Source organism: Salmo salar, chromosome 08 (genome assembly GCF_965601325.2).
Source record: "Salmo salar chromosome 08, fSalSal1, whole genome shotgun sequence".
NCBI classification, from domain to species: domain Eukaryota; kingdom Metazoa; phylum Chordata; class Actinopteri; order Salmoniformes; family Salmonidae; genus Salmo; species Salmo salar.
Window position 1 is genome coordinate 43327501 of NC_138298.1, and position 12500 is coordinate 43340000.

Sequence of the window (12500 nt, forward strand, 5' to 3'; positions counted from 1 at the left end):
GGACCCTGTCTCACTGAACCAGCAGACCCGGACCCTGTCTCACTGAACCAGCAGACCTAGACCCTGTCTCACTGAACCAGCCAAGACGTAGTGGTACTGAACCAACAGACCCAGACCCTGTCTCACTGAACGAGGAGCCAAGACGTCCGACAATCGTTTACAACCTAAGAAGTTTTCCACGGCGTAGACAAAATCGTGTAACAAGACGGCTAAAGCCGTTCAGTCTGTAGGGGCCTTTAGTTTGTTGAAATCTGCCTGGAAGTGACACGGTGTTGATGGAGGGACATGTGAAAATGTCAAAATTTTGGCACTTTTAGCCTAGTTAATTCATATATACATTTTTTTGGGGGGGGGATTTATTGAATTCTCCATGTGGTCTATATTAAAAAGGCACTTCATTTTAATATAACAGTCTTTTTAAAATTCAATATTAGTGCACAAATTTCTACTTAAAATATCACAGTATTGTCTGGCGTGACACATTAGACGACCCACGTTACATGCACTCTTTTTGTGTGTAAACTCAAACACACAAAACGACCGTAAAACCCGTCAGGTGCAACATACACAAAACACAGGGAAAAAACCCCCCCTACTAAATAGGACCTTCAATTAGAGGCAACGAGGAACAGCTGCCTCCAATTGAAGGTCAACCCAAGAAAACTTAAACATAGAAATAGACATACTAGAACAAACATAGAAATATACTAACATAGAACATAAACCAAAAACCCCCGAACCACATAAAACAAACACCCCCCCCCTGCCACGCCCTGACCAAACTACAATAACAAATAACCACTTTTATTGGTCAGGACATGACAGTGTAATGAGCCAGTTATTACTAGACTTGATGTTTAACCTGTCTCTCTCTCTCTGGTTGGTGTTTAACCTGTCTCTCTCTCTGGTTGGTGTTTAACCTGTCTCTCTCTCTGGTTGGTGTTTAACCTGTCTCTCTGGTTGGTTGGTGTTTAACCTGTCTCTCTCTCTCTGGTTGGTGTTTAATCTGTCTCTCTCTCTGGTTGGTGTTTAACCTGTCTCTCTCTCTCTGGTTGGTGTTTAATCTGTCTCTCTCTCTGGTTGGTGTTTAACCTGTCTCTCTCTCTGGTTGGTGTTTAACCTGTCTCTCTGGTTGGTTGGTGTTTAACCTGTCTCTCTCTCTCTGGTTGGTGTTTAATCTGTCTCTCTCTCTGGTTGGTGTTTAATCTGTCTCTCTCTCTCTGGTTGGTGTTTAACCTGTCTCTCTCTCTCTCTGGTTGGTGTTTAACCTGTCTCTCTCTCTCTGGTTGGTGTTTAACCTGTCTCTCTCTCTGGTTGGTGTTTAACCTGTCTCTCTCTCTGGTTGGTGTTTAATCTGTCTCTCTCTCTGGTTGGTGTTTAACCTGTCTCTCTCTCTCTGGTTGGTGTTTAACCTGTCTCTCTCTCTGGTTGGTGTTTAACCTGTCTCTCTCTCTGGTTGGTGTTTAACCTGTCTCTCTCTCTGGTTGGTGTTTAACTGTCTCTCTCTCTGTCTCTCTCTCTGGTTGGTGTTTAACCTGTCTCTCTCTCTGGTTGGTGTTTAACCTGTCTCTCTCTCTGGTTGGTGTTTAACCTGTCTCTCTCTCTCTGGTTGGTGTTTAACCTGTCTCTCTCTCTGGTTGGTGTTTAATCTGTCTCTCTGGTTGGTGTTTAATCTGTCTCTCTCTCTCTGGTTGGTGTTTAACCTGTCTCTCTCTCTCTGGTTGGTGTTTAACCTGTCTCTCTCTCTCTGGTTGGTGTTTAATCTGTCTCTCTCTCTGGTTGGTTTTTAATCTGTCTCTCTCTCTCTGGTTGGTGTTTAACCTGTCTCTCTGGTTGGTGTTTAATCTGTCTCTCTCTCTGGTTGGTTTTTAATCTGTCTCTCTCTCTGGTTGGTGTTTAACCTGTCTCTCTCTCTCTGGTTGGTGTTTAATCTGTCTCTCTCTCTCTGGTTGGTGTTTAACCTGTCTCTCTCTCTGGTTGGTGTTTAATCTGTCTCTCTCTCTCTGGTTGGTGTTTAATCTGTCTCTCTCTCTCTGGTTGGTGTTTAATCTGTCTCTCTCTCTCTGGTTGGTGTTTAACCTGTCTCTCTCTCTCTGGTTGGTGTTTAATCTGTCTCTCTCTCTCTCTGGTGTTTAACCTGTCTCTCTCTCTCTCTGGTGTTTAACCTGTCTCTCTCTCTGGTTGGTGTTTAATCTGTCTCTCTCTCTGGTTGGTGTTTAATCTGTCTCTCTCTCTGGTTGGTGTTTAACCTGTCTCTCTCTCTCTGGTTGGTGTTTAACCTGTCTCTCTCTCTCTGGTTGGTGTTTAACCTGTCTCTCTCTCTCTGGTTGGTGTTTAATCTGTCTCTCTCTCTCTGGTTGGTGTTTAACCTGTCTCTCTGGTTGGTGTTTAACCTGTCTCTCTCTCTCTGGTTGGTGTTTAATCTGTCTCTCTCTCTGGTTGGTGTTTAACCTGTCTCTCTCTCTGGTTGGTGTTTAACCTGTCTCTCTCTCTGGTTGGTGTTTAACCTGTCTCTCTCTCTGGTTGGTGTTTAACCTGTCTCTCTCTCTCTGGTTGGTGTTTAATCTGTCTCTCTGGTTGGTGTTTAACCTGTCTCTCTCTCTGGTTGGTGTTTAATCTGTCTCTCTCTCTCTGGTTGGTGTTTAATCTGTCTCTCTCTCTCTGGTTGGTGTTTAACCTGTCTCTCTCTCTGGTTGGTGTTTAACCTGTCTCTCTCTCTGGTTGGTGTTTAACCTGTCTCTCTCTCTGGTTGGTGTTTAATCTGTCTCTCTCTCTGGTTGGTGTTTAACCTGTCTCTCTCTCTCTGGTTGGTGTTTAATCTGTCTCTCTCTCTCTGGTTGGTGTTTAACCTGTCTCTCTCTCTCTGGTTGGTGTTTAATCTGTCTCTCTCTCTCTGGTTGGTGTTTAATCTGTCTCTCTCTCTCTGGTTGGTGTTTAACCTGTCTCTCTCTCTCTGGTTGGTGTTTAATCTGTCTCTCTCTCTCTGGTTGGTGTTTAACCTGTCTCTCTCTCTCTGGTTGGTGTTTAATCTGTCTCTCTCTCTCTGGTTGGTGTTTAATCTGTCTCTCTCTCTCTGGTTGGTGTTTAACCTGTCTCTCTCTCTCTGGTTGGTGTTTAACCTGTCTCTCTCTCTGGTTGGTGTTTAATCTGTCTCTCTCTCTGGTTGGTGTTTAACCTGTCTCTCTCTCTGGTTGGTGTTTAACCTGTCTCTCTGGTTGGTGTTTAATCTGTCTCTCTCTCTGGTTGGTGTTTAACCTGTCTCTCTCTCTCTGGTTGGTGTTTAACCTGTCTCTCTCTCTGGTTGGTGTTTAACCTGTCTCTCTGGTTGGTGTTTAACCTGTCTCTCTCTCTGGTTGGTGTTTAACCTGTCTCTCTGGTTGGTGTTTAACCTGTCTCTCTCTCTGGTTGGTGTTTAACCTGTCTCTCTGGTTGGTGTTTAATCTGTCTCTCTCTCTGGTTGGTGTTTAACCTGTCTCTCTCTCTCTGGTTGGTGTTTAACCTGTCTCTCTCTCTGGTTGGTGTTTAACCTGTCTCTCTCTCTCTGGTTGGTGTTTAACCTGTCTCTCTCTCTGGTTGGTGTTTAATCTGTCTCTCTCTCTGGTTGGTGTTTAACCTGTCTCTCTGGTTGGTGTTTAACCTGTCTCTCTCTCTCTGGTTGGTGTTTAACCTGTCTCTCTCTCTGGTTGGTGTTTAATCTGTCTCTCTCTCTCTGGTTGGTGTTTAACCTGTCTCTCTCTCTCTGGTTGGTGTTTAACCTGTCTCTCTCTCTCTGGTTGGTGTTTAACCTGTCTCTCTCTCTCTGGTTGGTGTTTAACCTGTCTCTCTCTCTCTGGTTGGTGTTTAACCTGTCTCTCTGGTTGGTGTTTAACCTGTCTCTCTCTCTCTGGTTGGTGTTTAACCTGTCTCTCTCTCTGGTTGGTGTTTAATCTGTCTCTCTCTCTCTGGTTGGTGTTTAACCTGTCTCTCTCTCTCTGGTTGGTGTTTAATCTGTCTCTCTCTCTGGTTGGTGTTTAACCTGTCTCTCTCTCTGGTTGGTGTTTAATCTGTCTCTCTCTCTCTGGTTGATGTTTAACCTGTCTCTCTCTCTGGTTGGTGTTTAATCTGTCTCTCTGGTTGGTGTTTAACCTGTCTCTCTCTCTCTGGTTGGTGTTTAACCTGTCTCTCTCTCTCTGGTTGGTGTTTAATCTGTCTCTCTCTCTGGTTGGTGTTTAATCTGTCTCTCTCTCTGGTTGGTGTTTAACCTGTCTCTCTCTCTCTGGTTGGTGTTTAATCTGTCTCTCTCTCTCTGGTTGGTGTTTAATCTGTCTCTCTCTCTCTGGTTGGTGTTTAACCTGTCTCTCTCTCTGGTTGGTGTTTAACCTGTCTCTCTCTCTGGTTGGTGTTTAACCTGTCTCTCTCTCTCTGGTTGGTGTTTAATCTGTCTCTCTCTCTCTGGTTGGTGTTTAACCTGTCTCTCTCTCTGGTTGGTGTTTAATCTGTCTCTCTCTCTCTGGTTGGTGTTTAACCTGTCTCTCTCTCTGGTTGGTGTTTAACCTGTCTCTCTCTCTGGTTGGTGTTTAACCTGTCTCTCTCTCTCTGGTTGGTGTTTAACCTGTCTCTCTGGTTGGTGTTTAATCTGTCTCTCTCTCTGGTTGGTGTTTAACCTGTCTCTCTCTCTCTGGTTGATGTTTAACCTGTCTCTCTCTCTGGTTGGTGTTTAATCTGTCTCTCTCTCTGGTTGGTGTTTAACCTGTCTCTCTCTCTCTGGTTGGTGTTTAACCTGTCTCTCTCTCTGGTTGGTGTTTAATCTGTCTCTCTCTCTCTGGTTGGTGTTTAACCTGTCTCTCTCTCTGGTTGGTGTTTAATCTGTCTCTCTCTCTCTGGTTGGTGTTTAACCTGTCTCTCTCTCTGGTTGGTGTTTAATCTGTCTCTCTCTCTCTGGTTGGTGTTTAACCTGTCTCTCTCTCTGGTTGGTGTTTAACCTGTCTCTCTCTCTCTGGTTGGTGTTTAATCTGTCTCTCTGGTTGGTGTTTAATCTGTCTCTCTCTCTCTGGTTGGTGTTTAACCTGTCTCTCTCTCTGGTTGGTGTTTAATCTGTCTCTCTCTCTCTGGTTGGTGTTTAATCTGTCTCTCTCTCTCTGGTTGGTGTTTAACCTGTCTCTCTCTCTCTGGTTGGTGTTTAATCTGTCTCTCTCTCTGGTTGGTGTTTAACCTGTCTCTCTCTCTCTGGTTGGTGTTTAACCTGTCTCTCTCTCTGGTTGGTGTTTAACCTGTCTCTCTGGTTGGTGTTTAATCTGTCTCTCTCTCTCTGGTTGGTGTTTAACCTGTCTCTCTCTCTCTGGTTGGTGTTTAACCTGTCTCTCTCTCTCTCTGGTTGGTGTTTAATCTGTCTCTCTCTCTGGTTGGTGTTTAATCTGTCTCTCTCTCTCTGGTTGGTGTTTAATCTGTCTCTCTCTCTCTGGTTGGTGTTTAACCTGTCTCTCTCTCTCTGGTTGGTGTTTAACCTGTCTCTCTCTCTGGTTGGTGTTTAATCTGTCTCTCTGGTTGGTGTTTAACCTGTCTCTCTCTCTGGTTGGTGTTTAATCTGTCTCTCTCTCTCTGGTTGGTGTTTAACCTGTCTCTCTCTCTGGTTGGTGTTTAACTGTCTCTCTCTCTCTGGTTGGTGTTTAACCTGTCTCTCTCTCTGGTTGGTGTTTAACCTCTCTCTCTGGTTGGTGTTTAACTGTCTCTCTCTCTGGTTGGTGTTTAATCTGTCTCTCTCTCTCTGGTTGGTGTTTAATCTGTCTCTCTCTCTCTGGTTGGTGTTTAATCTGTCTCTCTCTCTCTGGTTGGTGTTTAACCTGTCTCTCTCTCTGGTTGGTGTTTAATCTGTCTCTCTCTCTCTGGTTGGTGTTTAACCTGTCTCTCTCTCTGGTTGGTGTTTAATCTGTCTCTCTCTCTCTGGTTGGTGTTTAACCTGTCTCTCTCTCTCTGGTTGGTGTTTAATCTGTCTCTCTCTCTCTGGTTGGTGTTTAATCTGTCTCTCTCTCTCTGGTTGGTGTTTAATCTGTCTCTCTCTCTCTGGTTGGTGTTTAATCTGTCTCTCTCTCTCTGGTTGGTGTTTAACCTGTCTCTCTCTCTCTGGTTGGTGTTTAATCTGTCTCTCTCTCTGGTTGGTGTTTAATCTGTCTCTCTCTCTGGTTGGTGTTTAACCTGTCTCTCTCTCTCTGGTTGGTGTTTAACCTGTCTCTCTCTCTCTGGTTGGTGTTTAATCTGTCTCTCTCTCTGGTTGGTGTTTAATCTGTCTCTCTCTCTCTGGTTGGTGTTTAACCTGTCTCTCTCTCTGGTTGGTGTTTAATCTGTCTCTCTCTCTCTGGTTGGTGTTTAACCTGTCTCTCTCTCTGGTTGGTGTTTAACCTGTCTCTCTCTCTCTGGTTGGTGTTTAACCTGTCTCTCTCTCTCTCTGGTGTTTAACCTGTCTCTCTCTCTCTGGTTGGTGTTTAATCTGTCTCTCTCTCTGGTTGGTGTTTAACCTGTCTCTCTCTCTGGTTGGTGTTTAACCTGTCTCTCTGGTTGGTTGGTGTTTAACCTGTCTCTCTCTCTCTGGTTGGTGTTTAACCTGTCTCTCTCTCTGGTTGGTGTTTAACCTGTCTCTCTCTCTGGTTGGTGTTTAACCTGTCTCTCTCTCTCTGGTTGGTGTTTAATCTGTCTCTCTCTCTCTCTGGTTGGTGTTTAATCTGTCTCTCTCTCTCTCTGGTTGGTGTTTAACCTGTCTCTCTCTCTCTGGTTGGTGTTTAACCTGTCTCTCTCTCTGGTTGGTGTTTAACCTGTCTCTCTCTCTCTCTGGTGTTTAACCTGTCTCTCTCTCTCTGGTTGGTGTTTAACCTGTCTCTCTCTCTCTCTGGTGTTTAATCTGTCTCTCTCTCTCTGGTTGGTGTTTAATCTGTCTCTCTCTCTCTCTGGTTGGTGTTTAACCTGTCTCTCTGGTTGGTGTTTAATCTGTCTCTCTCTCTGGTTGGTGTTTAACCTGTCTCTCTCTCTCTGGTTGGTGTTTAACCTGTCTCTCTGGTTGGTGTTTAATCTGTCTCTCTCTCTGGTTGGTGTTTAATCTGTCTCTCTCTCTCTGGTTGGTGTTTAACCTGTCTCTCTCTCTCTGGTTGGTGTTTAATCTGTCTCTCTCTCTCTGGTTGGTGTTTAATCTGTCTCTCTCTCTGGTTGGTGTTTAACCTGTCTCTCTCTCTGGTTGGTGTTTAACCTGTCTCTCTCTCTGGTTGGTGTTTAACCTGTCTCTCTCTCTCTCTGGTTGGTGTTTAACCTGTCTCTCTCTCTCTGGTTGGTGTTTAATCTGTCTCTCTCTCTGGTTGGTGTTTAACCTGTCTCTCTCTCTGGTTGGTGTTTAATCTGTCTCTCTCTCTCTGGTTGGTGTTTAACCTGTCTCTCTCTCTGGTTGGTGTTTAATCTGTCTCTCTCTCTCTGGTTGGTGTTTAACCTGTCTCTCTCTCTCTGGTTGGTGTTTAATCTGTCTCTCTCTCTGGTTGGTGTTTAACCTGTCTCTCTCTCTGGTTGGTGTTTAACCTGTCTCTCTCTCTCTGGTTGGTGTTTAATCTGTCTCTCTCTCTCTGGTTGGTGTTTAACCTGTCTCTCTCTCTCTCTGGTTGGTGTTTAATCTGTCTCTCTCTCTGGTTGGTGTTTAACCTGTCTCTCTGGTTGGTGTTTAACCTGTCTCTCTCTCTGGTTGGTGTTTAACCTGTCTCTCTCTCTCTGGTTGGTGTTTAACCTGTCTCTCTCTCTGGTTGGTGTTTAACCTGTCTCTCTCTCTCTGGTTGGTGTTTAACCTGTCTCTCTCTCTCTGGTTGGTGTTTAACCTGTCTCTCTCTCTGGTTGGTGTTTAACCTGTCTCTCTCTCTGGTTGGTGTTTAACCTGTCTCTCTCTCTGGTTGGTGTTTAACCTGTCTCTCTCTCTCTCTGGTTGGTGTTTAACCTGTCTCTCTCTCTCTGGTTGGTGTTTAATCTGTCTCTCTCTCTGGTTGGTGTTTAACCTGTCTCTCTCTCTGGTTGGTGTTTAACCTGTCTCTCTCTCTCTGGTTGGTGTTTAATCTGTCTCTCTGGTTGGTGTTTAATCTGTCTCTCTCTCTCTGGTTGGTGTTTAACCTGTCTCTCTCTCTCTGGTTGGTGTTTAACCTGTCTCTCTCTCTGGTTGGTGTTTAATCTGTCTCTCTCTCTCTGGTTGGTGTTTAACCTGTCTCTCTCTCTCTGGTTGGTGTTTAATCTGTCTCTCTCTCTGGTTGGTGTTTAACCTGTCTCTCTCTCTGGTTGGTGTTTAACCTGTCTCTCTCTCTCTGGTTGGTGTTTAATCTGTCTCTCTCTCTGGTTGGTGTTTAACCTGTCTCTCTGGTTGGTTGGTGTTTAACCTGTCTCTCTGGTTGGTGTTTAATCTGTCTCTCTCTCTGGTTGGTGTTTAACCTGTCTCTCTCTCTCTGGTTGGTGTTTAATCTGTCTCTCTGGTTGGTGTTTAATCTGTCTCTCTCTCTCTGGTTGGTGTTTAACCTGTCTCTCTCTCTCTGGTTGGTGTTTAACCTGTCTCTCTCTCTGGTTGGTGTTTAATCTGTCTCTCTCTCTCTGGTTGGTGTTTAACCTGTCTCTCTCTCTCTGGTTGGTGTTTAATCTGTCTCTCTCTCTGGTTGGTGTTTAACCTGTCTCTCTCTCTGGTTGGTGTTTAACCTGTCTCTCTCTCTCTGGTTGGTGTTTAATCTGTCTCTCTCTCTGGTTGGTGTTTAACCTGTCTCTCTCTCTCTGGTTGGTGTTTAACCTGTCTCTCTCTCTCTGGTTGGTGTTTAACCTGTCTCTCTCTCTCTAGCAGCCGATGGGGAGGAGTTTGTGAGTGTCCTGACTGAGCTGCTGTTTGAGCTTCACGTCGCTGCGACCCCAGATAAACTCAACAAGGTAACAGACAAACTCAACAAGGTAACAGATAAACTCAACAAGGTAACAGATAAACTCAACAAGGTAACAGACAAACTCAACAAGGTAACAGACAAACTCAACAAGGTAACAGACAAACTCAACAAGGTAACAGACAAACTCAACAAGGTAACAAGACAAACTCAACAAGGTAACAGATAAACTCAACAAGGTAACAGACAAACTCAACAAGGTAACAGATAAACTCAACAAGGTAACAGACAAACTCAACAAGGTAACAGACAAACTCAACAAGGTAACAGACAAACTCAACAAGGTAACAGACAAACTCAACAAGGTAACAGATAAACTCAACAAGGTAACAAGACACAGTTTTAATTTAATCTACTGAATAAGAGTTTAATTATTTTAGGTTTTATAAGTTTTAGTTATGTCATGTCAATTAATCCCCAGGCCAGGATGAGAGCGCACGATTGGGTGAGAGAGGTGGAGACACCTGTCGTCACAGATACCATCGTGGGGGCGACGGACGAGGAGCAAAGAGGACAACCTGAAATAAGAGAGGGAGAAGAAGAGAAGCTGGAGGAGAAGAAAGAGGGGGAGAAGCTGGATGAGAAGAAAGAGGGGGAGGAGATAAAGGAGAATGAGGAAGAGAAGAAGGAGGGGGAGGAGATGGGGGAGGAGATGAATGAGGAAGAGAGACGATCCAGGTCTGTAGAGGTGAGATCTGATGTTGGAGAGAGAACTGTCTGTCTGCGTCTCTCATGTTCTCTTTCCCTCGTGTGTGTGTATGTTTATATATTGTGTGTGTGTGTGTGTGTGTGTGTGTGTGTGTGTGTGTGTGTGTGTGTGTGTGTGTGTGTGTGTGTGTGTGTGTGTGTGTGTGTGTTGTGTGTGTGTGTGTGTGTGTGTGTGTGTCTGTCCAGGCAGTGTACCTGTGTTCAGTGGGCTCCCTGGCGGAGGTGACAGCCCGCAGTATCGAGCAGCTCCACAAGGTGGCAGAGTTGATCCTCCACGGACAGGACCAGGAGAAACCTGCTAGTGACCAGGCTCACATTCTCACCAGGTCTGTAGGGGGGGGGGCAGGACCAGGAGAAACCTGCTAGTGACCAGGATGTAGGGAGGGGGGGGGGCAGGACCAGGAGAAACCTGCTAGAGACCAGGATGTAGGGAGGGGGGGGGGCAGGACCAGGAGAAACCTGCTAGAGACCAGGATGTAGGGAGGGGGGGGGGCAGGACCAGGAGAAACCTGCTAGAGACCAGGATGTAGGGAGGGGGGGGGGCAGGACCAGGAGAAACCTGCTAGAGACCAGGATGTAGGGAGGGGGGGGGGCAGGACCAGGAGAAACCTGCTAGAGACCAGGATGTAGGGGGGGGGGGGGGACAGGACCAGGAGAAACCTGCTAGAGACCAGGATGTAGGGGGGGGGGGGCAGGACCAGGAGAAACCTGCTAGAGACCAGGATGTAGGGGGGGGGGGGCAGGACCAGGAGAAACCTGCTAGAGACCAGGATGTAGGGAGGGGGGGGACAGGACCAGGAGAAACCTGCTAGAGACCAGGATGTAGGGAGGGGGGGGACAGGACCAGGAGAAACCTGCTAGAGACCAGGATGTAGGGAGGGGGGGGGGGGGGCAGGACCAGGAGAAACCTGCTAGAGACCAGGATGTAGGGGGGGGGGGGACAGGACCAGGAGAAACCTGCTAGAGACCAGGATGTAGGGAGGGGGGGGGCAGGACCAGGAGAAACCTGCTAGAGACCAGGATGTAGGGGGGGGGGGGACAGGACCAGGAGAAACCTGCTAGAGACCAGGATGTAGGGGGGGGGGGGGGACAGGACCAGGAGAAACCTGCTAGAGACCAGGATGTAGGGGGGGGGGCAGGACCAGGAGAAACCTGCTAGAGACCAGGATGTAGGGAGGGGGGGGGGCAGGACCAGGAGATACCTGCTAGAGACCAGGATGTAGGGGGGGGGGGGGGGGACAGGACCAGGAGAAACCTGCTAGAGACCAGGATGTAGGGAGGGGGGGGGGGACAGGACCAGGAGAAACCTGCTAGAGACCAGGATGTAGGGGGGAGGGGTGAGCATCGTTAATGTCTGTAACTGTTGCAGGTTGACGTGTGCCATGTGTCGGGAGGTGGGCTGCCTTGCCAGGAAGTTCTCTGATACTCTGCTCAAAGTTGGGGTGAGATGTACTCTCTCCGTGTGTGTGTGTGTGTGTGTGTGTGTGTGTGTGTGTGTGTGTGTGTGTTTATCTCCAACCCAGTTAATGAATGGCATTAAGGTCAGGTTAGCAGCTGATCTTCACCCCCATTGTTCCTCTAACTCCCTCTCTCCCTTGCTGCCCTTTTCCAGGGTCAGAGAAAAGCAGAGGAGTTGAACCCTTTGGTAGACAGTGTGCTGCTCGAGGTGAGACATATAACTGTTGTTCTGAAGGGTTCTAACAGTGTTCTGTTGTTCTGTAGGGTTCTTACAGTGTTCTGTAGGGTTCTAACAGGGTTCTGTTGTTCCGTAGGGTTTTAACAGTGTTCTGTAGGGTTCTAACAGTGTTCCGTTGTTCCGTAGGGTTTTAACAGTGTTCTGTAGGGTTCTAACAGTGTTCTGTTGATCTGTAGGGTTCTAACAGTGTTCTGTTGTTCCGTAGAGTTTTAACAGTGTTCTGTAGGATTCTAACAGTGTTCTGTAGAGTTCTAACAGTGTTCCGTTGTTCCGTAGGGTTCTAACAGTGTTCCGTTGTTCCGTAGGGTTCCAACAGCACCACATACATCCAGAACGCCTTCCAGCTCCTCCTCCCCGTTCTCCAGATGTCACACATCCAGACCCAGCGCTCTAGAACCCGCACGGAACCACAGCCCTAACCCTGTCGTAACCACAGTAACACACCTCATACTGCAGAGGTGCAGTTAGCATACTAGCTAGTCCTAATGATGTAACTATGTACAGTAAGATAATGTGATATATATATATATATGAACAGTGACACTGAGGTAAACTACTAGGTGCCATAGTAACACTGACTAGTATATCTTTAAACTATTCTATAATGCAGTAACATAGTATAGATTCATGTAGGGAACAACTTCTCAGATTGAAGCGCTTGTACTCATGTCTATTACGCCTCTCCAAATTGATTATTTTATTATATACTGTCCAGAGGTAAATCAAAACATGATTCATATCAACTGGCTAATTTAACCGGTTTATCAGATTATGTCTTTATCGTTTTTTAAAAAGCGAAACCCCCCCAAAAAATGGTTATGTTGTTATTGTCACGTAAACCAGATAGGCTAACCGCTAGGCTACATGCAGCGGGTATTGGTTACTGGGTCCAACGCGCTAACCGCTAGGCTACATGCAGCGGGTATTGGTTACTGGGTCCAACGCGCTAACCGCTAGGCTACATGCAGCGGGTATTGGTTACTGGGTCCAACGCGCTAACCGCTAGGCTACATGCAGCGGGTATTGGTTACTGGGCCCAACGCGCTAACCGCTAGGCTACATGCAGCAGGTATTGGTTACTGGGCCCAACGCGCTAACCGCTAGGCTACATGCAGCAGGTATTGGTTACTGGGCCCAACGCGCTAACCGCTAGGCTACATGCAGCAGGTATTGGTTACTGGCCC

At 46.7% G+C, this 12500-nt stretch overlaps 1 protein-coding gene across 3 annotated transcripts in view; it reads left to right on the plus strand.

Moving 5' to 3' along the window:
- The window catches only part of LOC106594418 (protein NOXP20), a 25067-nt gene that overhangs the window by 10579 nt on the left and 1988 nt on the right, over window positions 1-12500 (plus strand). For 2 of the 3 annotated variants that reach the window (XM_082978698.1, XM_082978696.1), the window contains 6 exons: window positions 8816-8901; window positions 9334-9600; window positions 9807-9946; window positions 10990-11062; window positions 11233-11286; window positions 11622-12500. The exon at window positions 11622-12500 is cut by the window's right edge and continues 1988 nt beyond it. In XM_082978698.1, coding sequence (XP_082834824.1) covers window positions 8816-8901; window positions 9334-9600; window positions 9807-9946; window positions 10990-11062; window positions 11233-11286; window positions 11622-11735 — 734 coding nt within the window. In that variant the 3' untranslated portion in view covers window positions 11736-12500. The remainder of the gene's footprint in view (window positions 1-8815; window positions 8902-9333; window positions 9601-9806; window positions 9947-10989; window positions 11063-11232; window positions 11287-11621) is intronic. The other variant, XM_082978697.1, reaches the window with a different exon arrangement.